General features: G+C 43.1%; 2 protein-coding genes across 3 annotated transcripts in view; one reads left to right on the top strand and one right to left on the bottom strand.

Moving 5' to 3' along the window:
• Nucleotides 1-391: 391 nt before the first annotated feature.
• Nucleotides 392-11,580, bottom strand: nup88 (nucleoporin 88). 2 transcript variants are annotated; one of them, XM_042091484.1, is made up of 17 exons: nucleotides 11,344-11,580; nucleotides 10,823-10,992; nucleotides 10,203-10,328; nucleotides 9,478-9,564; nucleotides 9,153-9,329; nucleotides 8,688-8,874; nucleotides 7,373-7,523; nucleotides 7,095-7,193; nucleotides 6,750-6,840; nucleotides 6,459-6,563; nucleotides 6,090-6,242; nucleotides 4,898-5,023; nucleotides 4,251-4,316; nucleotides 3,850-3,930; nucleotides 3,401-3,527; nucleotides 3,042-3,160; nucleotides 392-2,584 (listed from the first exon to the last, which is right to left on the bottom strand). In XM_042091484.1, exons 1-17 carry the CDS (start codon nucleotides 11,578-11,580, stop codon nucleotides 2,521-2,523), a joined length of 2,166 nt encoding a protein of 721 aa, XP_041947418.1. In that variant the 3' UTR covers nucleotides 392-2,520. The 2 variants fall into 2 exon arrangements, with proteins under 2 accessions (XP_041947418.1, XP_041947420.1); XM_042091486.1 differs by having other exon boundaries at nucleotides 10,869-10,975; nucleotides 11,344-11,432.
• Nucleotides 11,581-11,977: 397 nt separating this feature from the next.
• Nucleotides 11,978-14,579, top strand: part of vps37d (VPS37D subunit of ESCRT-I) — a 22,102-nt gene continuing 19,500 nt past the window's right edge. Inside the window, exon 1 of the mRNA XM_042091487.1 lies at nucleotides 11,978-12,278. Within this exon, the coding sequence (XP_041947421.1) occupies nucleotides 12,153-12,278 (126 nt within the window). The 5' untranslated portion in view covers nucleotides 11,978-12,152. The remainder of the gene's footprint in view (nucleotides 12,279-14,579) is intronic.

Raw genomic sequence — 14,579 nt, forward strand, 5'->3', positions numbered from 1 at the left:
ACTATGACAATGTCATTTAATGACTTTGCTGTTACCACTGTTTTCACTTTTCTGTTTAATATTTTAACCTTTGACATTTGACACTGGTTTACAAAGTGATTTTACTCTATTTTCAGGTGTCAACATTGACCTGAATCTGCTGCTTGGTAGCGCTTTAATTGGCCTGTGAAATAAATGAATCCAGATATCACTGAAGTGAATCGTATAGGGAGAATGTAAAGAGCTGTAAAACAAAGCTCTCGTTTGAAGATTAAACAATATGACTGCTGCTGCTGAAGTTGTGCAAAAAGACCCTTGTTCTTCTCGCTTGCGCTTGGGGCAGGACTTAATCCAGGCCGTGGAACATGTTGTGATGTCTCTCAGGTCGTGTTTGTCTTTATTTTGGCTTCTTCGGATCGCTCGCTGTCTTGCCAGACATGCACACTTGCTGCCTCTGTGCACACAGTTTGGTAAAAAAAAAAAAAATGTATTGCTTCAGCTTGGCTTTCAGAGAATAGGATTTCCTCAAAGGTCTGCTTCTGCATTTTGTTTGCTTTGGTTTTTCAGTTGTGCAACCTCATTCTTAGGAATGATGCCCATATGTCTTGTCTACATTTTCACTCAGCATTTCTATGAATATTAGACCTCCGCACACAAAGCCTTGTAGAAGAACCCACTGCTAAGCAGTCTGAGCCAGGACCCCTGTGGTTAAGATTGCTGGGTGTAGGGTTTCAAAAGAAAATCCATATCTGGGAACTGGATACCAACATCTCATTTGGGACAAAGAAGCTTTTTTGTACCTTTCAGCAGTGTAAACCAGTAACCCAGTGGCATTTCACTTTAGTGTGTGTGATGTATCCAACGTTAGTCATACGAAGTGTGGAGATCTTAGCTTTACAACCTGACAAAATAACATGTTTCTATTCGCATGCTTAATTGAAACAGCCGGATCCCTTGCAGATTTATATACTGTACCGTGTACATATCTCTGTATATATCTAATAAACCAAATTGTACTTTAAAACACACAGTAAATAGTGATTTGTTATGCTATATCAAGACATTTCCACACACTGAGGTCTAATAATGGAATGAAAATAGGGATATGGTTAAAGATGAAACAGCTTAAAGGGACGACACAGGCTTATTTGGGACTTCTCTTCTTCACAATCCACATTCAAGAGGAGGAGGGGAACAACTGTGAAAGTCTGGAGCTGCTGACTACCAGTGTGGTGACACTGCTATCCTTCCTATTAACCCTGAAGCTGGTACCAAAGATCCTTTATCAACCGTCTGCTAGTACGTTGGATATTGAACGTTCTAAAGAATATCTGGGTTCACTGAATTCAACATAGAATTTTAGAACCTTACATTATTGCGGAACAGAATCTTCTATTAGAATGTTCAAAAAGCTGCTTCATTCAACACAGCACCATATTTCTCCATACAATGTCACGACATGCTTAATTAGAAAACATTTTATACAAATTGCTTGCTGACGTAAGGAGTTTCTACATTGGATAACAAATGGGTAATATTAACTGTTTTTGCCCCGTAAAGTATTGTTTTCAGTTGCTTTCTTCACACATTGTGATGCATTAAAATAATGATACAATTCATGAAATTGATTTAAAGTATTAGTGTAACTGCAATACAAATACCAAACTAAACAGAAAAAAACACATAACTCCTGAAGCTACAATGACAATGAACGGATGCATTCTATGCTTCTTGTATGTGTTTGACACTTCTGTTTTTGGATTAGCTTACAATAGCACCACTAGTCCACTTGTGCAGATGTCAACAAAACAGAAAAAAGGGGAGCAGTTATGAAAAACAATCTCCCTCACAAATTGCACACACTGGCCACTGCACCTTTAAGAGCGAGATGAGAGGCGACACTGAGCCATGTCTCCGTCTAATTAGGCTTAAGGGATACAGTTAGGCCACGTTCAGAGAGCCCGCGAGGAGCTGACACATGAGACGAGACTACATCCCAGCCGAGCAGCGCCATCCTCACTGTCAAGTAATCCCATAGCCATCATCCACATCCATCGTTTTTCAGCAGCCAGGGATGGGCATGAAGGATGGGGAACGGGCAAAATTGTTAACAGATCCCATACTGAAAACATTTGATGACAAGGCAAACGTCTTTTTCTCTGTCATGGCATCGGATCTGACGCATATTTGGGTGTGTGATATTAAAAAGCTTAGAAACTGATCTGCCTCTCTGACCCAGAGTCCATATCCCAAATCCAACAAAAACATCTGCAAGCCTTCCAAGTAATAGATTGCAAAACTCAAAAATGTCCATTGTTGTCTTTCAAGTAATCTAATCTTTAGAATTTTTGCGAAGAAAAAAAAAAACAGCACCAGCTCTCTGCAAAAGTGAATGTACAATCAAAAAAAGCGATAGCTGCAAGTGGTTAGAGTCGACAAATGATGTGACTTGTATGTCCAGCTGTAGCGACTTCAGTGAACTGCCATCACAAGAGCAGTGTCCTGACAATGTTTACACGATGAATGGCAATTTCCAGACATTCAGAAACCGAAATGGTTCTTGAGATCCTTTATCTGCTTCATCATATCCGAGATTTGCCCTCCCCTGTTGAAAACACAAAACAGTCACAATATGTGATCAAGACATCAGAAGAGGCGTCAAGGGCAGGATAAAAGTGGAGTCCGCGATCATAATCCCAACACATTTTTTGTTGAATTCAGCAAACTGCTCCTCATCGTCCTCTAGCTGTCTATGTTGCGTGTGCACCCAATACAGGCAGGTGTTTGTGCGCAGTGCTAGCTCTGTCAGGGGAACACACACAGTGGCTGAAACTGAGCCTGAGCAACTCCAGCCGTCAACATGTTGCTTCAGAAGGGGTGGAATTACATTGGTTGTTTAACAACCTTTAGTGAGAATCAAAGGCCGTGCCTTTAAGAGAACTCATTCACACAGCCGTCAAGAGACATGATATCTTATTTACCACAATTTATAAACAGATTTTTATGGTTGCTTTCCTGCTTTACCACTGATACTGTTGGGTGTCAAGCACATTTCTACTCACTGTTCCTTAAGAATCCCTTGGACGTGCTTCCGTTGCTGAGCATTCAATATTACACTTGATGTGGCTTGAGAAACTCCCTTATCCATTTGCTTCTTCTGGTATTCCATTTTCATTTTGACCTGAATAAAGTGGAAACATGTCTTTACGCACCACACCCAGGTTGGTTGCCTTTACTGATTTATACTTTAAGCCACATGGTGGTGCTCACAACTTCAACAATTAGATGAAGAAGTTGTGCTTTTATTTTCCCGCTTTCAGGGTTCAGCTAATTTGGATAAAATATATAATACAAAAAAAAACAGTGTGCTTGAGCAAAAACTATCAGCAGCCTGCATGTGCCTCTGGAAAACACTGCATACCTCTTTGGCGCCATTGCTCAGGTGATGTAACTGGTTGTTGACGTTCTGCAGCTCCTTTATCATGTCCTTCTCGCTGTTGGACAGCACTGGGAGCTGGCTACGCTGGCTGCCCATGATGCACTTCACTCTGGGAAAGACAGGGAGGGACGTCTGTGAGTCGACTGCACAGTTGTTATCTCACCGGTGGACAGAAGTATACTGTATGTCTGTGTGATGTGCTTGTCACTTGTGAACTATAAAAGAATTCTTTATAATATATGACCTTGTCAGCAAAAAATCTAAGCAACAAAAAAAAAAATCGGAAAAAAAAAAAATACATCTTAAAGATTTACATTCACATGATGGCCTTAAACCAAAGGGATCGATTTCACAACAGTGATCTTCCAGGAAGTCATTGTACAAATCCTCCATAGTACATGGAGTGCTTTGCCTTCTCAAGTGTGACAGACCTGTTAATGAGGGCCTCCTGTCGGTACTTTGCATCTTCATATTTATCAGCCAGTCGCTCTGCTGTCTCCCGGAGACTTCTCCTATGATAACGATAATAGGCATGGTGAGAAGTCAATCTGCCAATATGTTTGACATTGTCTCACTTGTGCAGAAAATGTTGCTAATAGAAATTACGCTCCACAAACCTAAATGAACAGGACACGCTTTCATGATGCTATGCAAATATCCGCATCAGATCATTAATGGTCTGTCTTATGAAGAGCCTATTTTTAGCAGCAGTTAGATGTAATCACATTATATGAGCTGATTTGATTTTCAGATTGGATGCACACAGTAGAGTGGTCTCTCCTGGCACACATGGCTGGTCAGGCTTTATGGGCAGTCAGCTGGCATGACATACCTCTCTTCCCTACACAGTGCCAGGTCCTCCAGCTGTTTGTTCTTCTGGGCGGTCAGAAGCTTCATCCTGCCAAACGCCACGTAGCAAATGACACATTCCAATCAAAACCCACAGGACCACATAAAGCATTTTCATTTTCTCATTTAGTCTCCCTCATGTAGCTATCTGAAAGGCAGGTTATTCTTGACTTACATTGTTTCTTTAGAGTAAATGTCCATGCATCTAAGGTCACTGACAATGAATGAAAATTGCTTTTTTGGCAGCTTCATAAACAACATACAACAACAAAGGTAAACTGGTATTAGAAAACCCCTTTAAGGCTACGCTATTTTTGCAGTGAGAGGCCTCTTTTTTCTGTTGTTTTGTCTTGGCAGTAAGCCTTTTGCTTGCTGCTGAAGGGCACTGAGTGTCTTGCGTTTTTGCAAAAGCCTTAATGCGCGAAAAACCCGACGTAATTTGAGAACATAGTGCACCTCACGCTTTACAAGCGGCAAAGTGCGTCCTGTCTGATCGCACCCTAATGCAGCTGTTTGAGTGTGGCTATCTGCACCCTAATGCAACTGTTTGAGTGTGGCTATCTGCACCCTAATGCAGCTGTTTGAGTGTGGCTATCTGCCGTGTGTGGTGAACGTGCTCTGACGCCGCACCTTCGCTGCATCTCCTCGCGAGCCATGTCCTGCTTGAGGATGTACTCCTCCCGGAACACCTGGGTGGCCCTGCTCAGCAGCTGCAGGTACTCCTGGGCCGGCAGAGCCTCGTCCTTCCCTCCTGCCCTGCGCCGCCACACAACAGAACAGAGCTATGGACACAGAACCCATGTATCACAAAGAACAGAGCTATGGACACTGAACCCATGTATCACAAAGAACAGAGCTATGGACACTGAACCCATGTATCACAAAGAACAGAGCTATGGACACGGCACCCATGCATCACAGAACAGAGCTATGGACACGGAACCCATGTATCACAAAGAACAGAGCTATGGACACGGCACCCATGTATCACAAAGAACAGAGCTATGGACACGGTACTTGTGCCGAATTGAAATAGTGATGATGATGATGCCATAGTTTACCATCTCTTAGCAACACACCACACCACACACCATAACACACCAAACCACACCACACACATGAGGATAGACCTGCTAAGTATGGACATAGTTCACATGCACCACAAGGATCAGAACTCCTGTTGAATTTCACTAACTCTTGGAGTATTATTCACTTTAAAAGGACCATCCACACAGTGACAATAATGATATGAGCATTCACACAGTCCTTCTGAGGAAGCCTTAGAAATACAACTTGTGAGTTAATGTGTTAAAATTGAATGGATTCTGATGGGCTAGTTAGTATTTCTAATGTGCACACCATCATTTTGAAAGTGGTGCCCTACAGTATCATTCTTAATGACGTTATAGTTATATTGTGCAGTGTGGACATTGCTATTCTTATGAGATAGAGTGGCATTTATAGCTTCACATTCATAGCGAGAGAGCAGTGATTTAATAATGTCACATTGGACAGTTACTGAATGAGTGAATGGAGTAGGTTGAATGTTCAGATTAGCATGTAATTGGAGGACAATTGAGCAGACAAATGATTTGGCACATACAGCCTCTCGTGAGAGTGGGGCTGGTAGAATATACCCATGGCCGTGGTTACCTGCACTTGGCTTCCGGCCAAACCTCAGCTGTGGGTATATCCTTCCCCAACCCCACTCTCACTCGTGCCATATTGCTTCAACTCATTTTTAGTGGTTTTGCTTTATATTAAGATTCCAGCATAAGTTCTTTCACAAATCCATAACAAGGGAGGTGCTACATGTTCTAACCTGAGAGCAAGTGGCTTGGCTGCACTCCGCGCCAAGATGTTGCGAATGTGCTGCTCAAATGAGTCCTCAGCCAGTCCACGTAGGGGAGAACCCCTCGGTCCACTCTCTGAGACGGAACAGAGCAGGGCAGGAGACGCTGGTCGAATGGCACTCCTGAGACACATGACACAAACAAACAAACAAACAAACAAACAGTAAACAAATGATACCCGTGTAAAATGGGCAAACAACGGCTCACAATAAACAACGACTAACAATAAACAAATGATATCCATGTAAAATAGGCAAACAGGACAAACAATGAATACCCGTGTAAAACGTAAGTAAACTAGACCCCACTGCCCAGGTCTGTGGTCAGCTGGGACTTACAGCAGGGGAAGCAGGAGACACTGGTAAGTGCTGGTGATGCAGATCATGCAGGCGTCCAGGGAGAGGTACGACAGGATCCAGAAGCCCTTGATCGCCGCAGGCGGGCTGGACCACGGAAAGGACAAACCAGTGGGGTAAAAACACAGAGAACAATGCATGGCCAAGCCACAGTCGCTGCTTTTGGCCTATACTGGACAGGACGGACAAAGGAAAGTGCTCCACTACGGGCCAGTGAGATGATCTCAGTTGGCTCAGCTCAGCCATTAATCCCCAGAGCCTTGGGGCACCAACCTGCTGTTGAGGGGCTTGGTGCACAGGATGTGCTCCACAACGCCTCGCTGCTCCGCGGCCAGTTCCTGAAGGCTGTCTTTATTCTCTTCTCCTTCACAGAGAAAACAGGATTTAATGCAGAAGAATCCTGGTTCCAAATCCCCACCTCCCACACACACACAAAAACAAATCTAAGTTTAAGCTCTTTCCAACTTCAGATAGTCAACTTTAAAAACCTGGTGTAAATTTCAGATACTGCATGTTCCATTCCTGACTTTAGCAAGCAAGCACACCCCTAAAATGACCACTCCAATGACCATGTCCACAACTGACACCTGAACCAAGGGTCTGACACATTAAACTCACGAGACTCAAGGAACTTGTGCAGTTTGTTGACCCATGTGAGGCCCACGCTATGCACGCCCGCCTCATGTGTACAGTGGTATCTCTGCTGGCAAAGAGGGTCTGTATGAAACAACAACAAATCAACTGTATGACACCGTCCGTTAGAATGACAGGTCTGATTTCACTCATCTGATTTCAAATCAATGTTCCACAAGTATCCAAATGCAGGACATCATGCAATGAGAATCATGTGTTCTCCATCTTGAGACGGAGAGAGCAAAAAGCACTGCCCATCTCACCGCTGTATAATCGGAAGGGACAGGTAAAGTCTGACTCCACAACTTCCTTGTCCTCCACAGGGCCAGATGTCAGGTTGAGCTCCAGCTCTATGCACTCAAACACATAGAGTGACGGCACAGTCTCCGCAGCCCTCGACCACTTGGCCACCACCTGGAGACAGCAGTAAGTCATGTTGACAGCAGCACTCTGCTCTTTACGGGCCAATAGGATCTGAAAGGGTCGTTCACACCAAAAACGATCACGACTAGGGATGTAACGGTATGAACATTTAACCTCACAGTTATAGTGATCAAAATTATCACGGTTTTCGGTATTATCACAGTATTTCTAAAAGTGTGTTCAATATGTTAAGAAAGCACTGATAGGCCTACACAATCTGATAGTTTCAAAAAGTGTCCCGTTCACTTTTTTCTTCATGTTTAATTGGCTATGTGCTTATAGCTTAACTTACCCTACCATAACTTGGAGTTTGCTATTTCTGTTATTTGGATCTAATGAGTGAGACCAAAGTAAGCGTTCAAAATAAAACTTTAGGCTACTGTATTCTCCTGATAACGCGAGTGGAATGGATTTAATGTGGACGCGAACATAAAGACGCAGAGTGGCTACATGATACAGTGCACATTTTGCGGTGAAAATGTTCCGCCTTTTAAAACCAGGTGTAGCCTAATCTGAAGTGTAGTTAAAACCATCAATTAAGCAACAGAATCAGTAGGGTACCAGTTCTGTTTCATTGTACCAGGCCTACTGTATGTCAAAAGCAGACTCGGATGAAGCTGGGAAGGATTAAACACACGGTTTCCACACCGCGGTAATCAACCGTGATAATGATGATATTTGAAAAGAAAACGGTAATTGTTATCGTCAACATTTTTATCGCGGTTTACCATTATACCTGTAATCGTTACATCCCTAATCACGGCAATGGATTATTGCCCTAGCTAATATGAATGAGAACACGTCCACACATAAACTATTATGATAACAACATGAAGAATGAGATCATCATTCAGAGTGATTTTAAGAACGCTAAAAAGCTGACGGACAGCTCAGAATCTGTGGAATTTAAGACATCACATTCAACAACACCAAGAGAGACTTTCCCTATCGTTTGCCAGCGTGGACGCTCATATCGTTATAGTTACAGTTATCGTCATAGTTATCGCTCTTAGTCTGAACGGCCCTTAACTGATACTCAGTTATCGTTATAGTTATCGCTCTTAGTCTGAACGGCCCTTAACTGATACCCAGTTACTTGCTCTGTGGCAATATTCTCTGATTGCCATGTGCTTAAAGTTTGGTGAGGTCACTCACGCCCCTGTCCTCCTTGTCCTCTGCCTCCAGCACAACGCAGTGGTAGAACATGCCTGTTTCCGTGGCAATGACCAGAATGCTGGGAGAGCAGGGTAGGCAGAGTAAGGTGCACGCGTCGTGCCCATAGTTGTCCTCAGCTGGAGGATACATGGGCAGTGGGCCCAGGATCTTTCCCAGGTTACCGCCACTAGATGAGAGAGACAATAGCAACACCTGACTCCGCTAATTCATCTGACTCAGCTACTTACTACTGAGCTCAGGCATTTGCAAGTGGATAAGATCACCATACAAACAAAGACGATGGATAACGAAAGAGAGATATTGAAATTAAACATTTTAGATAGCAATAGAAAAAGCAAAACCATCCTGATCTGATATGGAGACAGTATGGATGGTTTAAGCATATAAATACTCAAAGAATTTAGCCATATTTACAAACAAAGTCCCTAGAACGGCGAGCATTACCTGTAGGATAAAGAGATGTAGCTCAGATAGGTCTCCCCATTCTCATAGAGAATGTACAGGGGGTAGACGAGCACCTCCCTTGTAACATGCTGGCTGGACAGAAGTTCAGTACTGTCTGCCAGTGGCCCAAAGTCAAACGCCACCGCAATCTCACCGAGCGAGGCTGCATAAGAACGCCTGGAGGAGAGAAGAACAGTGGTCATCCCCAAAATGGCGTCCATGCCACTGTGACTGTGTGCATGCCAGTGTATTTCTGAGTACTGGAATAAAGAGATATATCTGATTAAAGACTTATCGATCTGATCAAATCAGGTACAAATCTGACCCTCGTGTATGTGTCCAGCTATCATCTTCTGTCTGAGACACACAGAGAACCTTAGCTGGGCTCTCAGGCTGCTTAAGACTGTAACACCTGTGGGGGTGAGGAAATGGAAAGTCGTCAGTCAAAAACCACTGAGGTTTACGTGTTCCCCATGTAGGTTTCTCTGGTGAAAAGGTATAACTATTTACTGGTATAAAAAAGCTCTACATTTTTTTCAAATTGGGATGAGTTGTGACAGGCAGAACAAATAAGTTATAAATTATACTGTAATTGTCCTGAAGGAAATGTGTTCTCTGTGTTTATTCTTTGTTTACCCATACCCATGTACACACATACATACACACTCTTACACATACTTGGAGCAGTAAGCTCACTCAGAGCCCCCACACACTAGGAGCACACTTACACAGCGAGAGCCGTGGGCAACCCTTAATCCGGTAGCCAGGGAGCAGTTGGGGGTCAGGTGCCTTGCTCAAGGACACCTCATCTAAGGATGTCAATGTGGATGTGGGAGAACTCTGTTCAATCACCCACTCCCCCACCCACATTTTTCCTGCCAGTCAGGGATCGAACTGACCCTTCGGTCACAAGTCCGATTCTCAAACCAGTAGGCCACAGATGCCTCTATTCCCAATTCCAACCTATTTCTGTCACTTTTCTCAGTAACAGTGGATCAGGTTATCACCAATCAATCCTCAATCCTCATGTGTGGACCTCATTGCATTCACCTGATTGTGTTGTCGGAGGTCAGAAGCACCAGGTGGGGCTCCTCTGGTTCCCCTGGGTACCAGGCAGCCTGCCGGAGACTCAGTGAGACAGAGCCGGCGAACAGGCTCTCCGCCACGACGATGGAGCTACCAGATAGGAAACACCGAAGTTTCAGACCAATCTGATCAACAGGCTTCAACACTATCTAAAGATATGCTTCCAGTCAGAGATTACTGATTTCTACACTCTTATGATAATGTCATACTGATCAGTACAGCCAATAGAGGCTTTGAAGATGCAGTCTGCAAGTCTGGAGAAAGGTTGTTGATGTGTATGTGACCCTTCGGCTGAAAAGTACTTTGATACAACTCCTGTTTACAGAGCCAGGGCAGTGTACACTGACGTTTTGAGCATACATACAAAACAGACAGAAAGAGTGAAGAGTCATTTTCTTTTAGTCAGTGTGGTCTGATAAACTGTAGATTAGAATCATGAGTCCGCCTTTAACCCTGCAATCCCTTTACAGACAGGTCTATAAACATAGCCTACTTGTAATAACTTTAAAGGCACGTTTACAAACATTGCATGAATATCTGAGAAGAGAAACAAAGCCAAGCCAAACTGAATTGTCACAGCTTACTTGCAGTGGATCTCAACACGTCCTCCTTCAAATTCCGACTTCTTACCCCATCGCTGAGGGAGCTCAAGTACTGTAGCGCCCCTCTGACCAATGAGGGCGACCTGCGACCGAGTGGGGCTGAGAAGTACCTCATGGACTTCAAACTGCGGAGGACTGACGCACATCAAAGTCTGTGTAATGAAGACAAATGCCGCTAAAGTGACATTTTTCCTATCTGTCAAACGTACATATTATAAACGCACGAATCATAAGTTAAGTTGTTAATCTTAAGAGAATACATTCCATTTACTACTGTAACGATCAAAGTATATTACATTTAGCAACATCAAATAGGTCTAACCAACTAGCAAATTGACCATGTAGGCCAATCATTAAAACGTTGTTATAACATGTTATAACTGTTAACCTGTTACACTACGAGATGCAAATTAAAACACACCACTAAGGATTTATTATCTTCAGTTGCACACAGAGTAACAAGTCGTCGATGTGTATGAAACAACTTTGAACTCTTGGCTAACCTGGAATTTTGTACTGTTCAGCCCCTCTTCAGAGTTAAGTTCTCCTAAGTTTGTTGTGTAGAAGACACTGTCTACATTATTCCAGATGAAGAAATCTCTATCTAGACAGAAGGTAAGATTATTGGAAAATTTATTTGAAATGACTTGATCTTCTAAATTAACATTTTCCCGTATTTTATTGAAGATATCATGGTCTGGAAGAGCATGCTTCCACAGCTCTCCAGCAAGCGCCGCCATGTTTGATGTAGTTGTCGCTTAATGATGACGCAGGACACATATCCAATTTTTTTTAATACACTAAGAGGCGAGCTTAATGTTCCTCAAGTTGTTTAGAATGAAATTACGAGATTACCAGGAAGTTAAATTAAGAGAAAGAGTTTGTACTTTAAGTAGGCTAAATATGGGGAAAACTTTGGGCTACTAACTAACAACATAAAAATCATAGATTAGGCTACAGCCCATATGAGCACAGTGACACTTGAGCACTTGTGTTTGAAATCACGGGGCGTTTGGAGTCTGTATGCCACTAAATTGCCTGCAATGTTTTGAATCCCAAATATGCTGTTAATTTCGTAGTAAGCGCCGTGCCACCGTGTGGTTACAAAAGTCATTGCAAGGAACTATAAACGTATGTCACAGCCTCTTGCATTGTCTCCGCCAACAGCGGTGTGGCTTCCCACCAACGCGGTCTGCTTCAATACAGCAATCGCGTGTGTGCGGTAGCCTTACTCCACATAGAAAACGACCGAAATGGAACTATACTGGCTTTTGTACGGAGTAGTTTGAACAGTACTTCCTTGAGGATTACAATGTCCCAAAAAAGGGATACAAACTCTTGCCCAGATGGGCATTACAGGATTCTTAACACATCTGAACTGCGCGAGCTTCTTCAAGATGAGGAAAAAATGGATCAGATCGTTCGACTCAATGAAAAGGTAGACTTCTTCGCCATAAACACTTTAATCTTAAATCACATCACGTTTTTCCAGAGCATTATTATATAGCCGACTTTACTCGGGTCGCCAATGGGTAAAGATGGTAATGTTGAGAGATATGCGCTTTACAAACATCTTTGCGGAGTGCAATGTTACCTACTCTGCCTATACGCTGTCTGTCGGTTGCCTCTCCATAGGCATTCTATAGCATGACTGAATACATGATCCACTATGAAACGAGAGTCGAAATGGCTGTGTTTAATCTTCGCAAAGACTCGTTTCTTTTGTCATTGCGTTTTCTTGTGCGTTATATGTGAAATATGATCTATGCAGATAAGTTTACAACATTCCGCTCTAGCTGCATGGGTGCAAATAAGCCTATCTTATGTCCGCAGCTGAATCATTTAGATTAGAAGACTCATTCGCAATTACAACAAAATACAATCTGTCCATATTAACGAAACATTTATTTTACTTTTTTCGTAGCCTACCTCTCAAGTAAATTATCTAGCGACAAATTGTTCAAACAAACTGGTTAAAGAGCTGCCTCGTTTCAGCGTTGGTTTTACACTAAATCCAAGTAGCCTATACCAAAGAGTAAATAATGTAATCACGATAATTGACAATAAATGTCAATTGAATTTCTCTCGTCAGCTATTATAACCGTTAATGTTGTGTTGTGTTTTATTCATTTTCTGTCATCTCAGGGTCTGATCAAAATGTCTAAAGCTCTATTGCTTACAGCCTGCACGCAGAAACAATTAACACCCAAATATTTTAATGACAGTTCCGCACAACTGAGTTTGGCGACGAAACTCAGCACGCCCTCATTTTTTGCAACAAGACAACCCTCTGTTCAATCCAGTCTACGTCGTGACACATCAGTGTAATTATCTAAGAATGAATGAAGAGCATCAGCCAGATGATTGTCAGTGTGACAGTGAACCTTCACTGTATCATCCTCTGCAATGGTCTAGAACTCTGAAGCATGCAGCTCACCGAATGAGGGTGCATGCCTCTGAGGTGATGGAGATAGATGCTTGGCTCAAAGCCACCAGTAACCACATCCTGATCATCCATTAGTATAAATATGACGCCACTTAAGAGGTGTAGTTGATTATTGGGGTCTTCAGCTACTACAGCATACAATAATGTGTTGTGTCCAGTCAGACAAGTGTCTCTCTTACGTATTCACTGGGCATAACACAACTACATTATTTATCATTGTCTGTTTGCTGCTCTTCACACAGTGTCTCCTTTGCTTATCAATGCCAATGTCTCCATCATGGCTGTTTTGGTAGTCATATGATGTGGTTGTGGGTGATCTCATCGTGAATAAGCTCTGCAAGGCATGGAAGCATGGAGGGCATTGCAGTGCATCAGTTCATTAGCACACTAAGGTCTCAGAGGTTAGCCCCACTGAAAGGGTCATTGTGGCCCGGCGGTGTACAGTGTACATGCAAACAAGAGTTCCAACCCCCCTTAAACAAGACCAGCAAGAGGCATGCTCTCCCGGAAGTGTGATCTGCAAAGTCTTCTCAACCCAAATACAATGTAAGCATCCATTTGATGCTGGCTTTGATGTACAAAAGACTCGGTTTTAATAGCAGAGGCTTGCCAGAGAGGATGTACGTCCTGTCCTGATTGCACAGCTTGGGATTGTTTGTGGTGGGTAAACCCACTGAACTGGCTGCTGCAGATTCAAAGATGCGAGGGGGGGGGGGGGGGGGGTAACTGGGGCAAACTGAGGGCACTTTAAACAGTTAATCCGGTATCCTCTTCAAAAAACAACAGGTTTTGTCTTTGAGGTGTTTCTGGGCCAAAGGTCACCCAGAAGACAAAGCCCATGTAATAATGAGATGGCATCCTTTTCTGCTAATTTGTTAGCGCTAAATCTCTGAGGCAGCATGGGTGTCAGCTAAATCTCTGAGGCAGCATGGGTGTCAGAGTGGCTGTCTACCACGAAAGCATTGTTCTTTCATAAGTGCGGTTTGTCGGAGTCTGTAAACAGTGTCAAGCCCAGCCTGGAACCAGTGTGTCATCAGAAACATACTGTATAGACCCCTGGGATTCAGAGCTGCACAATGTATAAACACAGAGCTGAGCAGCTGCAGCAGGAAATGATTCGAGTGTGTGGATTCCTGTTTGGGAAAGCCAGTTAACAGTGTTGTGAAGTTGGCTTTTGTGTGCTTGGGATTGGAGAGGTACCGTCGAGCACAAACACAATTCTTCTTTTGACTGCTTGCCAAATGTTTAGGATTCCAAAGAATATACTGTGAACTGATTTGGCTTGAGTAGATT

This window comes from Alosa sapidissima, chromosome 5 (genome assembly GCF_018492685.1).
Source record: "Alosa sapidissima isolate fAloSap1 chromosome 5, fAloSap1.pri, whole genome shotgun sequence".
Taxonomy (NCBI): Eukaryota; Metazoa; Chordata; class Actinopteri; order Clupeiformes; family Clupeidae; genus Alosa; species Alosa sapidissima.